This window comes from Rhinolophus hipposideros, assembly GCF_964194185.1.
Source record: "Rhinolophus hipposideros genome assembly, chromosome: 6".
Taxonomy (NCBI): Eukaryota; Metazoa; Chordata; class Mammalia; order Chiroptera; family Rhinolophidae; genus Rhinolophus; species Rhinolophus hipposideros.
In genome coordinates, this window is record NC_138052.1 from 53,934,798 (window position 1) to 53,947,188 (window position 12,391).

Genomic DNA, 12,391 nt, shown 5'->3' on the forward strand with positions numbered 1-12,391 from the left:
AAAATATATATAAAATATTAATTATATATATTAATATATACATACATAAATTTCATACCCATTTACTCAAATCTGCTTTGGAGAATTTATGCATAGGTAATAACACAAAAGAAAGAAAAAGCTATATGCATGAAAATGCAGTGTTATTTAAAATGGTAAAAATGTTGAAAAACTTAGATTTTTAGCCAAAGGGAAAAGATAACTTGGTTGAATGTAAAGATTAGCAAACTATTTTGAATAGAATGGGAATTCAAATTTATGAAATGGAACTTCATACAGAAAGACATCATTGCCTGAAATAACAATAATTCTGCTCTGAACTGCAAGAGCACCACTCTATCTCAATAGCAGCAATAATCACAGTGATAAGCATGGGTGTCCCCACACTCAATCCTCAGGGCTACCCTAGCATTAGGTTCCCCGATTTCCTCCATTTTACAGATTAGGAAACTGAGGCTCAGAGAGATTAAGCAATTTCCCCGAAATCACAGATCCAATAATCTGGAGAGTTGGTATTCCTAAACAGCTGTGTCTTATTCAAGAGGTCGTGCTCTTCATTACCTCACCAATCTCTCCATTCTAAATAACCAGGTCTTTTAGTCGGTTGTAAAAACAGCACTGATGAAACCAGTTTTTGACCTGACACAAACAAAACTATATATGTGTATGTGTGTGTGTGTGTGTGTGTGTATAACGTGTGTGTATGTGCATATATATGTGTGTACATGTGTATATATACCGGGGGTGCCAAAAACATGTATACAAGTGGACACTTTGGTCAACGTTGCTCAAGCAGTCGTTTGCTGTAATCAGAAGTGTCTGGACGCTGATGATAACCACTCTGAGCACCTCTTATAATTGCAGAAGTCAAATGCGACTTGTATCATCTTTTGTTATCAGTATACATTGAGTATTACAATTTTAATACAGTTTCCCTTTCTTAAAATGTGTATACATTTGTTTGGCACGCTGTGTATGTGTGTGTGTATTTCTCTTTTTTAAATGGATTTTGCCTAGACAGACATAAACATATTTTCTCCATATATTTAGTATTAGTTTTTTGTTCTATCAATGATACTAATGATTAGTTGAATATTTCCATGAAGTTAAATGTTCTATGAATATAACACCTGAAGATTAGTTTTATTTTTCTCTGGGGTCACAATTTGGAATAAAAGAAAAACTTACATTCATTATTTATGAACGAAAACATAAGGCTACTTAATAGACTTTACTTTGATTTTAATGGCACACATTTATCCTTTAGGATATGATCCATGAAAATATAAATGAGACACCTTAATTGTGTTTAGCCCTCATTCTCTGCAATATTTTTCTCTGCAGATAGAAAAGAAACAGAATTAATTATCAGAAACACCAGAAAATTATATTAGAAAGCTGTGAAACAAACGTGATTATGTCCCTTGAGAATTTCCTTTAGAATATCTTTGCACCAGAAGACACTTGATCAACACATTTTTACTTATATCACATGAAAATACATATTCTGAGAAGACATTACCTTCAGCTTTTCTTCAAGCTCTGTGAGAGAGCCACATAATTCAGTAATAGATTCAAGAACCTCTTTGTGTTTTGCCACTATTTTCTCAGCATATTTCTGCCCTTCTTCCAAACCTGGGGAAAAGAAGGAATAAAACTATTTTTTTAAGATACTTAAAAACATTTTTTAGTGTTTTTTTTATTTTTCAATTACAGTTGACATTTAATATTATTTTATATTGGTTTCAGGTATGCAGCATAGTGGTTAGATATTCACGAAGTGACTCCTCTGATTAGTCTATATATATTTATGACTGAGTAAAACTATTTTTAAAGGTCAAATCCCTGGCCAAAACAAACAAATACACAAAAAAACAGGCATTAATTCATTTCTCCAGTGTGTGATGAAATCCTGATAGATAGTAAGTGCTTAATAAATACTTACTGAACAGATAAATAAATGAATGAAGGCATTTTTTGAAAACCAGGTATTCTAAAAACATGTTTACATTTACTGTAGCAGGCCACTATTATGTGCCCTAAATAATGTTGCTATGTTAATATTCTTAAAGCTCCATTCTAATCATTTTTCTCCTGTTCAGAGCATTCAGTGTTTCTTCACTATCTAGAAAAGTATACAATCAAGGCCCTCCATAATATTGTTTTAACTTGCCTCTCTCAAATGTAAACCTGCCTAATGTATATCTAAATGTATATCTCACATATTTAATCTCTGGCCAAACTGAACAAATGTCTCTTCCCTAAAAATCCCCAAAGCCAATGAGTATTCTTTCCCATGCTGAGAATGCCCTTCCCTGACTCCTTTTTTCTGCTGTCAAAATCCTACCTACTTTTCAGGGTCTAATTCAAATGCCAACATCTTTGAGAAAAATTTTTAAATCTTTGCCAACTGGATTTCATCTCTTCCTGCTGGAATAATAATAAAGGTATGTACCACGAAGTGAGTGCATGGGCACTGTATATGCATTATTGAATGTAGTCCTTCACAGGTAGGTTCTGTGGCATTTTACAAATGAGGAACCTGAGGCTCAAAAGAGCTTCTTCAGATAACCCAAACAATAACTGGAGGACCATAATGTGAACCTTGACTACTGGAATCCATAGTTTAGGCTAAACTGTATTACACATTGTTGTGTGCTCAATTGTGGCCCTCCCAAAATTCATATGCTAAAGTCCCAATCCCCAGGATCTCAGAATGGAACCATATTTGGAGACAAGATTTTCAAAGTGTTGATTAAGTTAAAAGAGGCCATTAGAGTGGGGTCCTTATCCAACCTGATTGTTGCCTTATAGAAAGAGGGAGGGGCACCAGGGGAGCCTGCGCACAGAGGGCTGGCTGTCCAGGTGAAGCAGCAGTGAGAGGGTGGCCACCTGCAAGCCAAGGAGAGAAACCAACCTGTCAACGCCTTGATCTTAGGTTTCCAGCAACCAGAACTGCGAGGAAAGGAACTTCTGTGGTTGAAGCCACGCAGGCTGTGGTGTTTGTTATGGTAACCCAAGCAGACTAATACAAACATTATACCTTTCCCACTGCCTTCACTGCATTTACCATATCATGACTTCTAGGCTTAGACTGTGGATTCTTGAATGAAGAAACTAGGTCTTATTTGTCTTTATATCAATCACAGTTCCTAGTAAATAATAGGTACTCAAAAAAACAAATGTTTGAGATAAATGTATTTGCATTCGAATTCTGGATTTAATAATGCTTAGGTGGCCTGCAAAAGTTGATATAATGTTCCTAAAGTATCTTACTTGATGCCAAGTTTTTAAAAATTCCATGGTTTCCATATTGAACAGATAAAGACACTTGCCATTCCATTATTCATTCAATGATTCATTTATTCATCAAATATTTGCTAAGCACTTAGTATGTACCATGAAACAGTGAACTAACAGGCAAATCCCTTTTCTCTTACACTCTGGTAAGCTTACGCTCTGGTAAGGAAAGGCAGAAAACAGACCAATAACTATATGACATGTCAGCTGGTGATAAGGTCCAAAAATACAAAACAAAGCAGGAAACAGGATCATGCATGATGGGATAAGAATATAACTTTTATGGAGTGTTGGCAAGTACTTATCACGTCCTAAAATTGAATAGGCACTGAAATACAGTGATAAAATATACTTGCCTTATCCTCAAGGAGCTTATGGTCAGTAGAGAAGACAAATAAAGAGGCAAGTATGGTACAGTGTGAGTGTCTCCAAAATTTTTTGGTGAAACGTATACAGTGACAATAGTAAGAATGCAACATTGCATTAGTTTCTATTAATTTTTCAATCTATATTCTATTACATTTGTATTTCTACCTCTTCCTTTGGACACCCATTAATAATTCATTTCCGATTTAATATTAGGCAGTGCAGTATATATTGTTCTACAAAACTTTTATAGCTAACCATGGGTAGTGTTTCATGTTACCAAAGAGAATATCTATCTGGCAGCAGCTGTGGGTAGCCAAGGGAAGCACTTTATACCACCTGTTGCTATCTTCTTTTCGGGCTGGATTTGCCTGGTCACGGGGAATAAGTCTTAGTCTCATAGTTAGCAGGGAACTCATGTAAGGTATTCCTCAGCACCCTCAGGGACTGTTAACACCCAGGAGGTTTCTTCAATGGGGGCCTCCTTTAGATAGAAGAACCTCTAAGATAATACAGCTGACAACTGTGTTATCTTTCCTAGTCGTGGAGAAGAAGAAAGCAAGACCTGTGAGATCATAATTGTGTTTTCCCATTTATGCCAGAAGTGAGAGGAAGGCAAGGGAAACATTCTCAGCTCTTGACTGTGTCCATGAATCATAAACCTCAGAGAATTGAGAGACTTCAGTCTTAGCTTTATACTTATTTAAAGTATTATGCGAGTTTTGTATGTTTTTCAAGAAATCACTCTAGTAAAAATTAGAAATTTTTGGTCTAGATAAGCTGAGTATTATTTTGTTTTTAATATCTTAAAGATGATCTACAGGGATGAGGGAGAAAAGGGATTAAAGAAGGAGGGTTTACACACGGTAGTTTAAAGTTTGCAGGCTTCATCTGCAGACAGTTGTTCTTCGTGTCCTAGTGTTTATTTTTGCACGTTGTGGGATCTTATCTTGGGCCCTTTTCCTAAATGGGTTGGTGTAATGAGGACCCCGAAGGTGTGCCAGGCTCTGCTCTCTGCTGGATTAGGTGCCGTATAGCTTTGTTTAATGGTGACTCATTGGATACCTTAAAAGAGACCTACCATATAATCGTTGAGCAAGGTCACTGATCTCCTGAATCCTTTCTTCTTGCTGAGGCACTGAGGGTATGATAAACTTATTGAACTGCTGGTGGAGACTTTCCACAGCATCCTTTGTCTTGCACTCTGTGGAATATTTTCCGACTCTTACAACTGTGGCACTGGCATCTTCACACCAAAAATGACACTAAATTAAAATGGGACAAAGCATAGATTAAAGCGACACCACCCTTCTAAAGTTCTTCATTTGACCATTGAAATACCAAATTTCAATTTCCTCAAACTTTATATTCACATTCGTTTGAATTATGTAAGCCTTAAACAAAATACCAAAATATGATCATATACTTTGCACTTGGATATTAGAGTCAGATAAGAAAGTAGAAGTATGGCCATTCATTTGATTTTCTGGCTTTCTTAGAGGTGCCTGAAACATACTTCCTAAGAGGAATGTTGTATACTTACAAAAGCAGGCACCATCGAAAGCTTATGGCACTGGAAAGAATCTGAATATCCGGTAAAAGGAAAGAAAAAAGCCCAAACACACAAAATCCAGTCTAATTAATTGAAATTGTTAACAATACATGGATAAAGTATTGCCTGATTAACACACAAATGAATTCTCTTTTAAGAATGAGGTTTAGTCTGTGAATTGAGGAACTATCATCTAAAGAATAGCATTTGACCTTTTAAAACGAAAGACATTCAATCATATTTTCAAAGTACAGTGGAGAGCTTTTTCACTAAAAATAAACAACCATGATGGAAGGAACATGTCTGACCAAGGACACCACCACTTACGCTGAATGAGAAATAGAAAACTTGACTCTGTTAGAAAGTGGCTTTAAATAAGCGCCACAGAGCTACAGCAAACCTATGTATCGGTTATACAAGAAAGATCGCCTTGTTCCTTCTTAACATGATGCTAAATCTAAAAGCTCTACCATGTTAGTGGTAAAGAAAGATGTTTTGTCTCAGAATAATGGGCTACAAAGAACACTCCAGAACTTCAAGTGTAGAGTTTCTTCAATATGAGCTGTGCAAATAACATTAACTTGTCAAATTTCATATATTTTATGCATACCCTACTGATTTTCTTCTTGACAAAACCAAAAATAACACCAATAACAATGTTTGAACCTGTAAAATCCTAGTATCACCTTTTTTTGGTAAACACTTTCAAATTCTGTGAAGTCAATAAGTCATTTTGAGTATTTTAAACAAATATCAAGCAGTCAACATAATTCCATAATGGTTAAACATCTGAATTGATGAGGTTATGGACAAATGAGTAATTTTCCTATGTTGCTGGCAAGAGTAAATTAGTAAAATCTTTCCAAAGACCAACTGAACAAACAATCAAAACCTTGTAACATCCCAACCCCTTTGGTCCAGCAATTCTACTTTAGGAAATTATTGTAAGGAATTAGTTATGACAAGGAGCATGATACATGGATTTAATGACAATAATAGCTAATGGAGCATTGTTTTAAAGTAGCAGAGTAACTTTCTGAAACAACAGTACAACACGGATACTTGTAGAGAAGAGGATACCTCTTCTATCATCTCCTGGAGATGCTCAGTCAGGTCCAAATTCTTCTTGTAATCTGTTACAACTCTGTCAAACTCATCCACATGTTTCTGCAAATCCTTCATGGCTTCCAAAAGGATATTACCTTTATTATTTGGATAATTTAATAAAGAATCAGAAGTTTTAATCTCAACTTTTTCCATTTTCCTTTTCAAAGTCTGTGTGAAAAACAAAAAGAAGTTTTTAAAATAAAATTCAACTTTTAATAGGCTAGCAAGTAATTAAATATTGGAGAAAGACTTGGAAAAAACTTTTGTAGCTTCCTCCATTATAATACGTTAAAAATCACAATTATTACAAATGTATTTTGAGGAAAAAAATGGGTTTTCTTCCAAATAGTACATTGATTCAGCATTCAGCACACATAGAAAATTTACTATACACCAAGGTCTATTCCAGATTTTGTGAATGATACTATGATTAAAAAAATAAGACAATGGTCATAAAATCAGATATTTTATTATCTTCAGTAAGTTCAGTGCTTCCCAGGAAAAGTATTTAAATAACTTAGCCAGCACATGTGATAATCAAGGTAGGTATCAGGGGCTATAACCACAGGAGAGAAAGCTCCTAACACAAGCAGGTATAGGGAAGGAAGAGGGGTACAGAAGAGGTGCGTGTGTGTGCGTGGGTGCGTGCGTGCGTGTGTGTGTGTGTGTGTGTGTGTGTGTGTGTGTGTGTGTGTGTGTTGGGTGGAAGAATGGAAGCAGAGAGGCAAGGTAGGTTTGGCAGAAACCATTCTAGAGCTGCCTTCAAAAGATAGATCAATTTATTACATACTTTATATGAAGAACCTGATTGCTATAAAAATGGAACACTACCTTTTTAGTCCCAATGCTATACAAGGCCCAAAGATTAGGCATCTAGAATTGAAATGCAAATCACTTTGCAGTAATTGTAGTAGTACATGCAAACATACACACACACTTTCTTGTTACCTGTATTTTTTCAGCATACATATCAACTTGTTGAATTTGATATTTAAGAGCCTTCAGATTCCGAGCTTTTTCATTTTTCTTAGTGTAATTAAACTTCAAATTGTTGAATTTCTTTTTGGTATCTTTGAATGACTCTTTGAGCTACAGGTCAATAAAAAGAAAGAGGTGATTACCTTAAAATGAGAACACTAATATTTACTTGTAATAAATCAAAATATCTAAACACTGCAAAATATTCATAATCTTCAAAATGTATCTACAGTGATTTTTAGTAGAAAACAAATGAACATATGATGTGAATTTAAACATATCCTTAACATATAATTATAAATTGCTCTTAGTACTTTTCGTAATTTATAATTGTATTACAGTTATAGAATAACCTTTGGCCTCCAACAAGTAAAGTTTTCAATGTATCACAGACTTTCAACAACTTTAATTTTCTTATTTGTACTTATTTGAGGTAACTTTTCCAATTCATTCTGTTCTCTGTGTGCTAATATTTGCCCCAGCTCCATCCATCTCCCAGGGCTCTCTTACAGCCATCATGTATAAATATATTAGGGCTCCAAGGAGCTGCTCATGTTGCAGAGGTCAATGAAGTTTTGACATTTAGACTATGTAGGATAGTGGAGTAGAAGAGGAAACCCATCATGAGATTTAGTAGGAAAAGGACTTATTTGCCTATATCCAGCAAAAAGTTATTTTTTATGAACAGTTTCCAGAAGAGATTTAATTCTTAGATACAAGCCATTAACTTCAGAGTTCCTTCAAAAATGGAAAAGTGAAGTGATAGTTGTCACCAATGATAGCAATGCTAATTTGTGTATAAACAAAGTATATGGCTAAACATTGAGAATAGGGCATAGATTAAGACAGTCTTAAGAACAAACAATTCAGCTTTACCAGTGAACCAAAATTTTAAGCAGTCCAGTTCCATTGAAGCAGCACTTTCTGTGCCCTTCTCCATATATGAGAAGAACAAACATATTGCCGGGTCACTCTGTTTATATTATCAGCAAAGACAAGGACAGAGAAAACATAAACCTTCTCAGATTATAGGGAAGCACTTAACGTTAAGAATGGACAATATCATGAGTGATAAATTTGAGCACAGAAAAACCTTAAAATTCTTTTCAATGACATCAAATAAATTATTTGGGAGGGAATAAAGTCTGTGCGCTTGCTAGATTTCAAAGTTGCAACACAGAAAAGACATTATCTGCCTTAGAAAACACTTCTTTCTCAAAATGCTTATTTCAAATTCTTCATATTGTAAAAATAAAACCTTATCCTTATATTTAACACTTCTTGGAGATAATTATCTATAAAGCCCTAGTAAACCTGCATATAAGGAAATTATTAGACTGACACAATTTTTGTATCTGACACACCTACACTTAGTCAGTGTTGTTTGTTTTATATCATGAAAAGAAGTGTTAAACATTAATGTTAAGCTACAAATTAAACCAAACATAGAGACCACATTAAACATTTAAGTTGATAAAATAGTAATATTCTAAAGGAGTGGAGTGAACTATAGCGTCAAAATTTGAAAACTATTTCACTATTAGAACTCAAGAAAATATTTAAAAGATGATATTCAGTTGGAATATTTATGAGATAACCAGTTAGTATTTGAATCTTTGACAGCTGATGTTTTAATATGCATGTGTTTGATTTTGGTGGAAAAGGACAAATGTGGTCATTTTAATGGGATTAAAGAGACTACATAAAGAGACTATACCCTGAATTATTCACATAAAACTTTGGAGGAACTTTTTTCTGTGAAGTTAAAAAGTTAAAATGTTTCTGTGAAGTTAAAATAGGCATAGTAACTACCACATCCAAGGAAATCAGAGACCTTCGGGTCTTTAAGAAAACATGTTCTCAATGGAGAGTTAGTGTTTACTGAGTACAGAATTTCTGGTAAGATGATGAAGACGTCCTGGAGAAGGATGGTGGTGATGGTTGGACAACAATGTAAATGAACTTAATATCACTGACCTGTATCCTTAAAATAGGTAAGATGGTAAATTATATATATTTTACCACAATTAAAAATAAAATTTGTTTTTAATAAAAACAAAACAAAGGGGAAAATAACATTTCTATATAAAATATTATATTCTTTTTTCCCCTTACTTGAACATGACTTATATTATAAACTTCAGTCTAAAGAAAGAAAGAAGGCTCTGTCATGATGTAACCACTGCATTACATCTGCTGGTTTAAGTGGGAAAAGTCAACATCTATTTGAAGACTATGTGATGAATGGAGAACGGCTGAACCTTAAACCCTTTCATTCTAAATCATGAAATTTTAAGTCTACTTTGGATTACGAAATTTAAGACTGAGAAACGACACGTGCAATTTTATTTCTGTTTGCTTCAGAATGTATGCACTTCCACTGGAGATGATTTCTAAGGCCAAAGAATATTCCTGGCTCTATAGGCGTGTGAAATGGGATCTGTTTCCTCTGACACACGTGCTCCTTTGACAAAGTTGCTGGTATTTTTCTCTTTGGGTCCTACTGGAAATCTATCTTATATCCTGCACCTTTCCGAAGCTCAAATTCAAGACCACTGCAGATACAAGTAGAGGCATGCATGAAGTCCCTTCAGCAACTAGATTTTCAGAAAAATCTAGCCATGCTTAATTCTCTTACCTGCATCTTTCAATATGAAAACTTAACTTCCCATCTAATCCCCACATAACTTATGATAGTATTTTTAAAGGAACAGTGTGCCATGGTTGCTTGGCTGTGCTATCACTGTTCACGCAGCTGTTTCTAACTTTAGTTAGCTTGTCAACAACGGGGAATGGTGACGACGGCTAAGACAACTGCTCGACTGGAGCACATAAGCCAAAAAAATGATGCCCGAAGTTCGAGACAAGATAAAGTTTATCCTATTAGAAATCTTTAAATGCTTTTATAATTCATATTCATAAAATTTCTGAAAGTCTTAAGAAAATCAGGAGATATTTTTCCTAGTAAATAGTGTGACTTTCCTATATTTCTACTTGCTCAGCTCCTCCATAGTTGCTATGGAATAAGCAGACAAATGTAGCTTAATTAGGAAAATAAAATATTAAGATTTTAAAACTGAAGTTCTTTTTAAACCAGCAGAATGAGCATCTTCACCAAATTTCCCAGGGAGCAGTAAGCCTCTCTCAGGGTTAGGAATAAACAAAGCTTCTCTGAGAAGAAGCGAAAGGGAAAGAGGCTGACCACGAGGCTGGTTTGCTATTCTTAGTCCCTGACAAAGCTGGTCGAGGCAGCTTTGGCACAAGAACGTATTATTTGTGAGTGTATGGCTAGCAGGGCCAATTTATGTGAGGAATATGGGACATTTTAAAACTAAGGAAATGCGTTTAAAACAAAAGCCTTTCATTAAAACTATGGCACGTGGCTGGCCAGAAGCAAAAACACAAAACAAGTAGTCCAGTTTTCTTAGTGTCAACTTCATGAGCTTCATGTCTTGTCCACCATTGTGCCTACTCCAGAAAAAAAAAAAAAAAAGATTTCTGATTGATGTCTATTTTCAGTAAGAGAAAGCTGCAATGTTATCACCTGGCAGGGATGTTTGCACTTGAAATGTAGCGACCCAAAGACTCATAATTTCACTGGAATGATTTGTTGCAATTAGTAATGGTAGAATATTAGGCCTCAGTGCTGGGAGATTTGGGGACAAGACTTTCTTGCCTTCTTTCCATTTGGCAACTGTACCGCTGGCTTCCTGTGCTTAAGACCAGTGTTGTAGCAGCAGACAATGGAGCAGCGTGGGAAGAGAAGATAATTGCTCCATTTTAAATTGTACATGGCAGCGGGTAGCTGGTTAACTCAGTTTGTTAGAGCGTGGTGCTACTAACACCAACGTTTTTGGTTTGATCTCTGCATGGACCATTGTGAGCTGTGCCCTCCTTAAAAAAAAAAAAAAAAAAAAAAAAAAAACCATTCTACATGGCAGCATGTCTCAGTAGTACCTATTTTATTCATTCTGCAAGTTTTGTGTGTTCATAATATATTTGTTTTATTTTCTGGACATAATAACTATGATTTTACATTTCAGCTCTCTACATTCTTTAGGAAGAAGGCTCATTTTGCAGATGTAAAGCACCAAACTTTTAACATAGTTTAACCCTATGGGATAGACATTTTCAGAACAAATTATAATCAATCCGATCCTCTTACACATACTAATGAATGAACCCATGGTGGAGCTTAATAAAGAGTGTCTGTGACTGACGTTCCATGGACTTATTTTGCTCTAGACTCTGTTTCCTGAGGACTTTTGCATTCTTATGACCTGGCACACAGTAGCCACACATTGATATTTGTTAAATGACAATAATTTAGGTTTTTTTCTTAAAATGATGAATTAGGCTTATCAATCTGGAAAAGAATAATAATTATCTGTACTATACCATAGTCTGCCCCCATCAGGTGTTTTGCCCATCGATACACTTCTCTCCTTCCTTTCCTGCTAGTGGGTTGCCCATGGTCATTCTGTCAATGGCAAAGAACCATCCAATGTCAGGAGGTTTGATTGAATAGTTGTGTGTGTGTGGAGAGCTGCATCATTCCCTTATTCTAATTTATGGCTTATAATCTGTCTTGTACCCTTGGAACTGAGATGAATGACTTACCCAAACTGACAAAAGAATTTGTGGGATTAGAACACAGACTCTGACATATGGGTATCTATTTCACAGGTTAGAGTCTGTTCTAATTACACAAATCATCCTCCTTTTTCTGTTTTCTTCTTGATAGGTAAGATGTTGCTACAGTATTAAAATTTCAGGCTAAAGTGATATAATTGTAAAATTTATTTTGAGAAAATGGATACCAACCCAATTCTGTCATTACTATTCTTTTCAGCAAAGTAATTGTTGGTGACCCATAATGAGACTCTAGCTACAAATTTCTATTAATATCATATAAATGTATCTTTTGGGGGTCAGATTGCAAGATGTTTTCGATGCTCAATATTAACTTATTACATTTCTAAATGAACACGTGTAAAGAATGAGTAATGGTGTTCTGCCATGCCGTGAGAAGCTGGCAGAGAATGTCTATAATGCTTTGTGTATTAACAACTTATTTATATTGCCAGG

General features: G+C 35.1%; 1 protein-coding gene across 2 annotated transcripts in view; it reads right to left on the reverse strand.

Moving 5' to 3' along the window:
* Positions 1 to 12,391, reverse strand: part of CCDC141 (coiled-coil domain containing 141) — a 167,179-nt gene that overhangs the window by 16,578 nt on the left and 138,210 nt on the right. For both annotated transcript variants that reach the window (XM_081051212.1, XM_081051211.1), the window contains exons 18-21: positions 7,274 to 7,414; positions 6,299 to 6,493; positions 4,748 to 4,931; positions 1,523 to 1,635 (exon numbers count right to left, since the gene is read on the reverse strand). In XM_081051212.1, the coding sequence (XP_080907338.1) occupies positions 1,523 to 1,635; positions 4,748 to 4,931; positions 6,299 to 6,493; positions 7,274 to 7,414 (633 nt within the window). The remainder of the gene's footprint in view (positions 1 to 1,522; positions 1,636 to 4,747; positions 4,932 to 6,298; positions 6,494 to 7,273; positions 7,415 to 12,391) is intronic.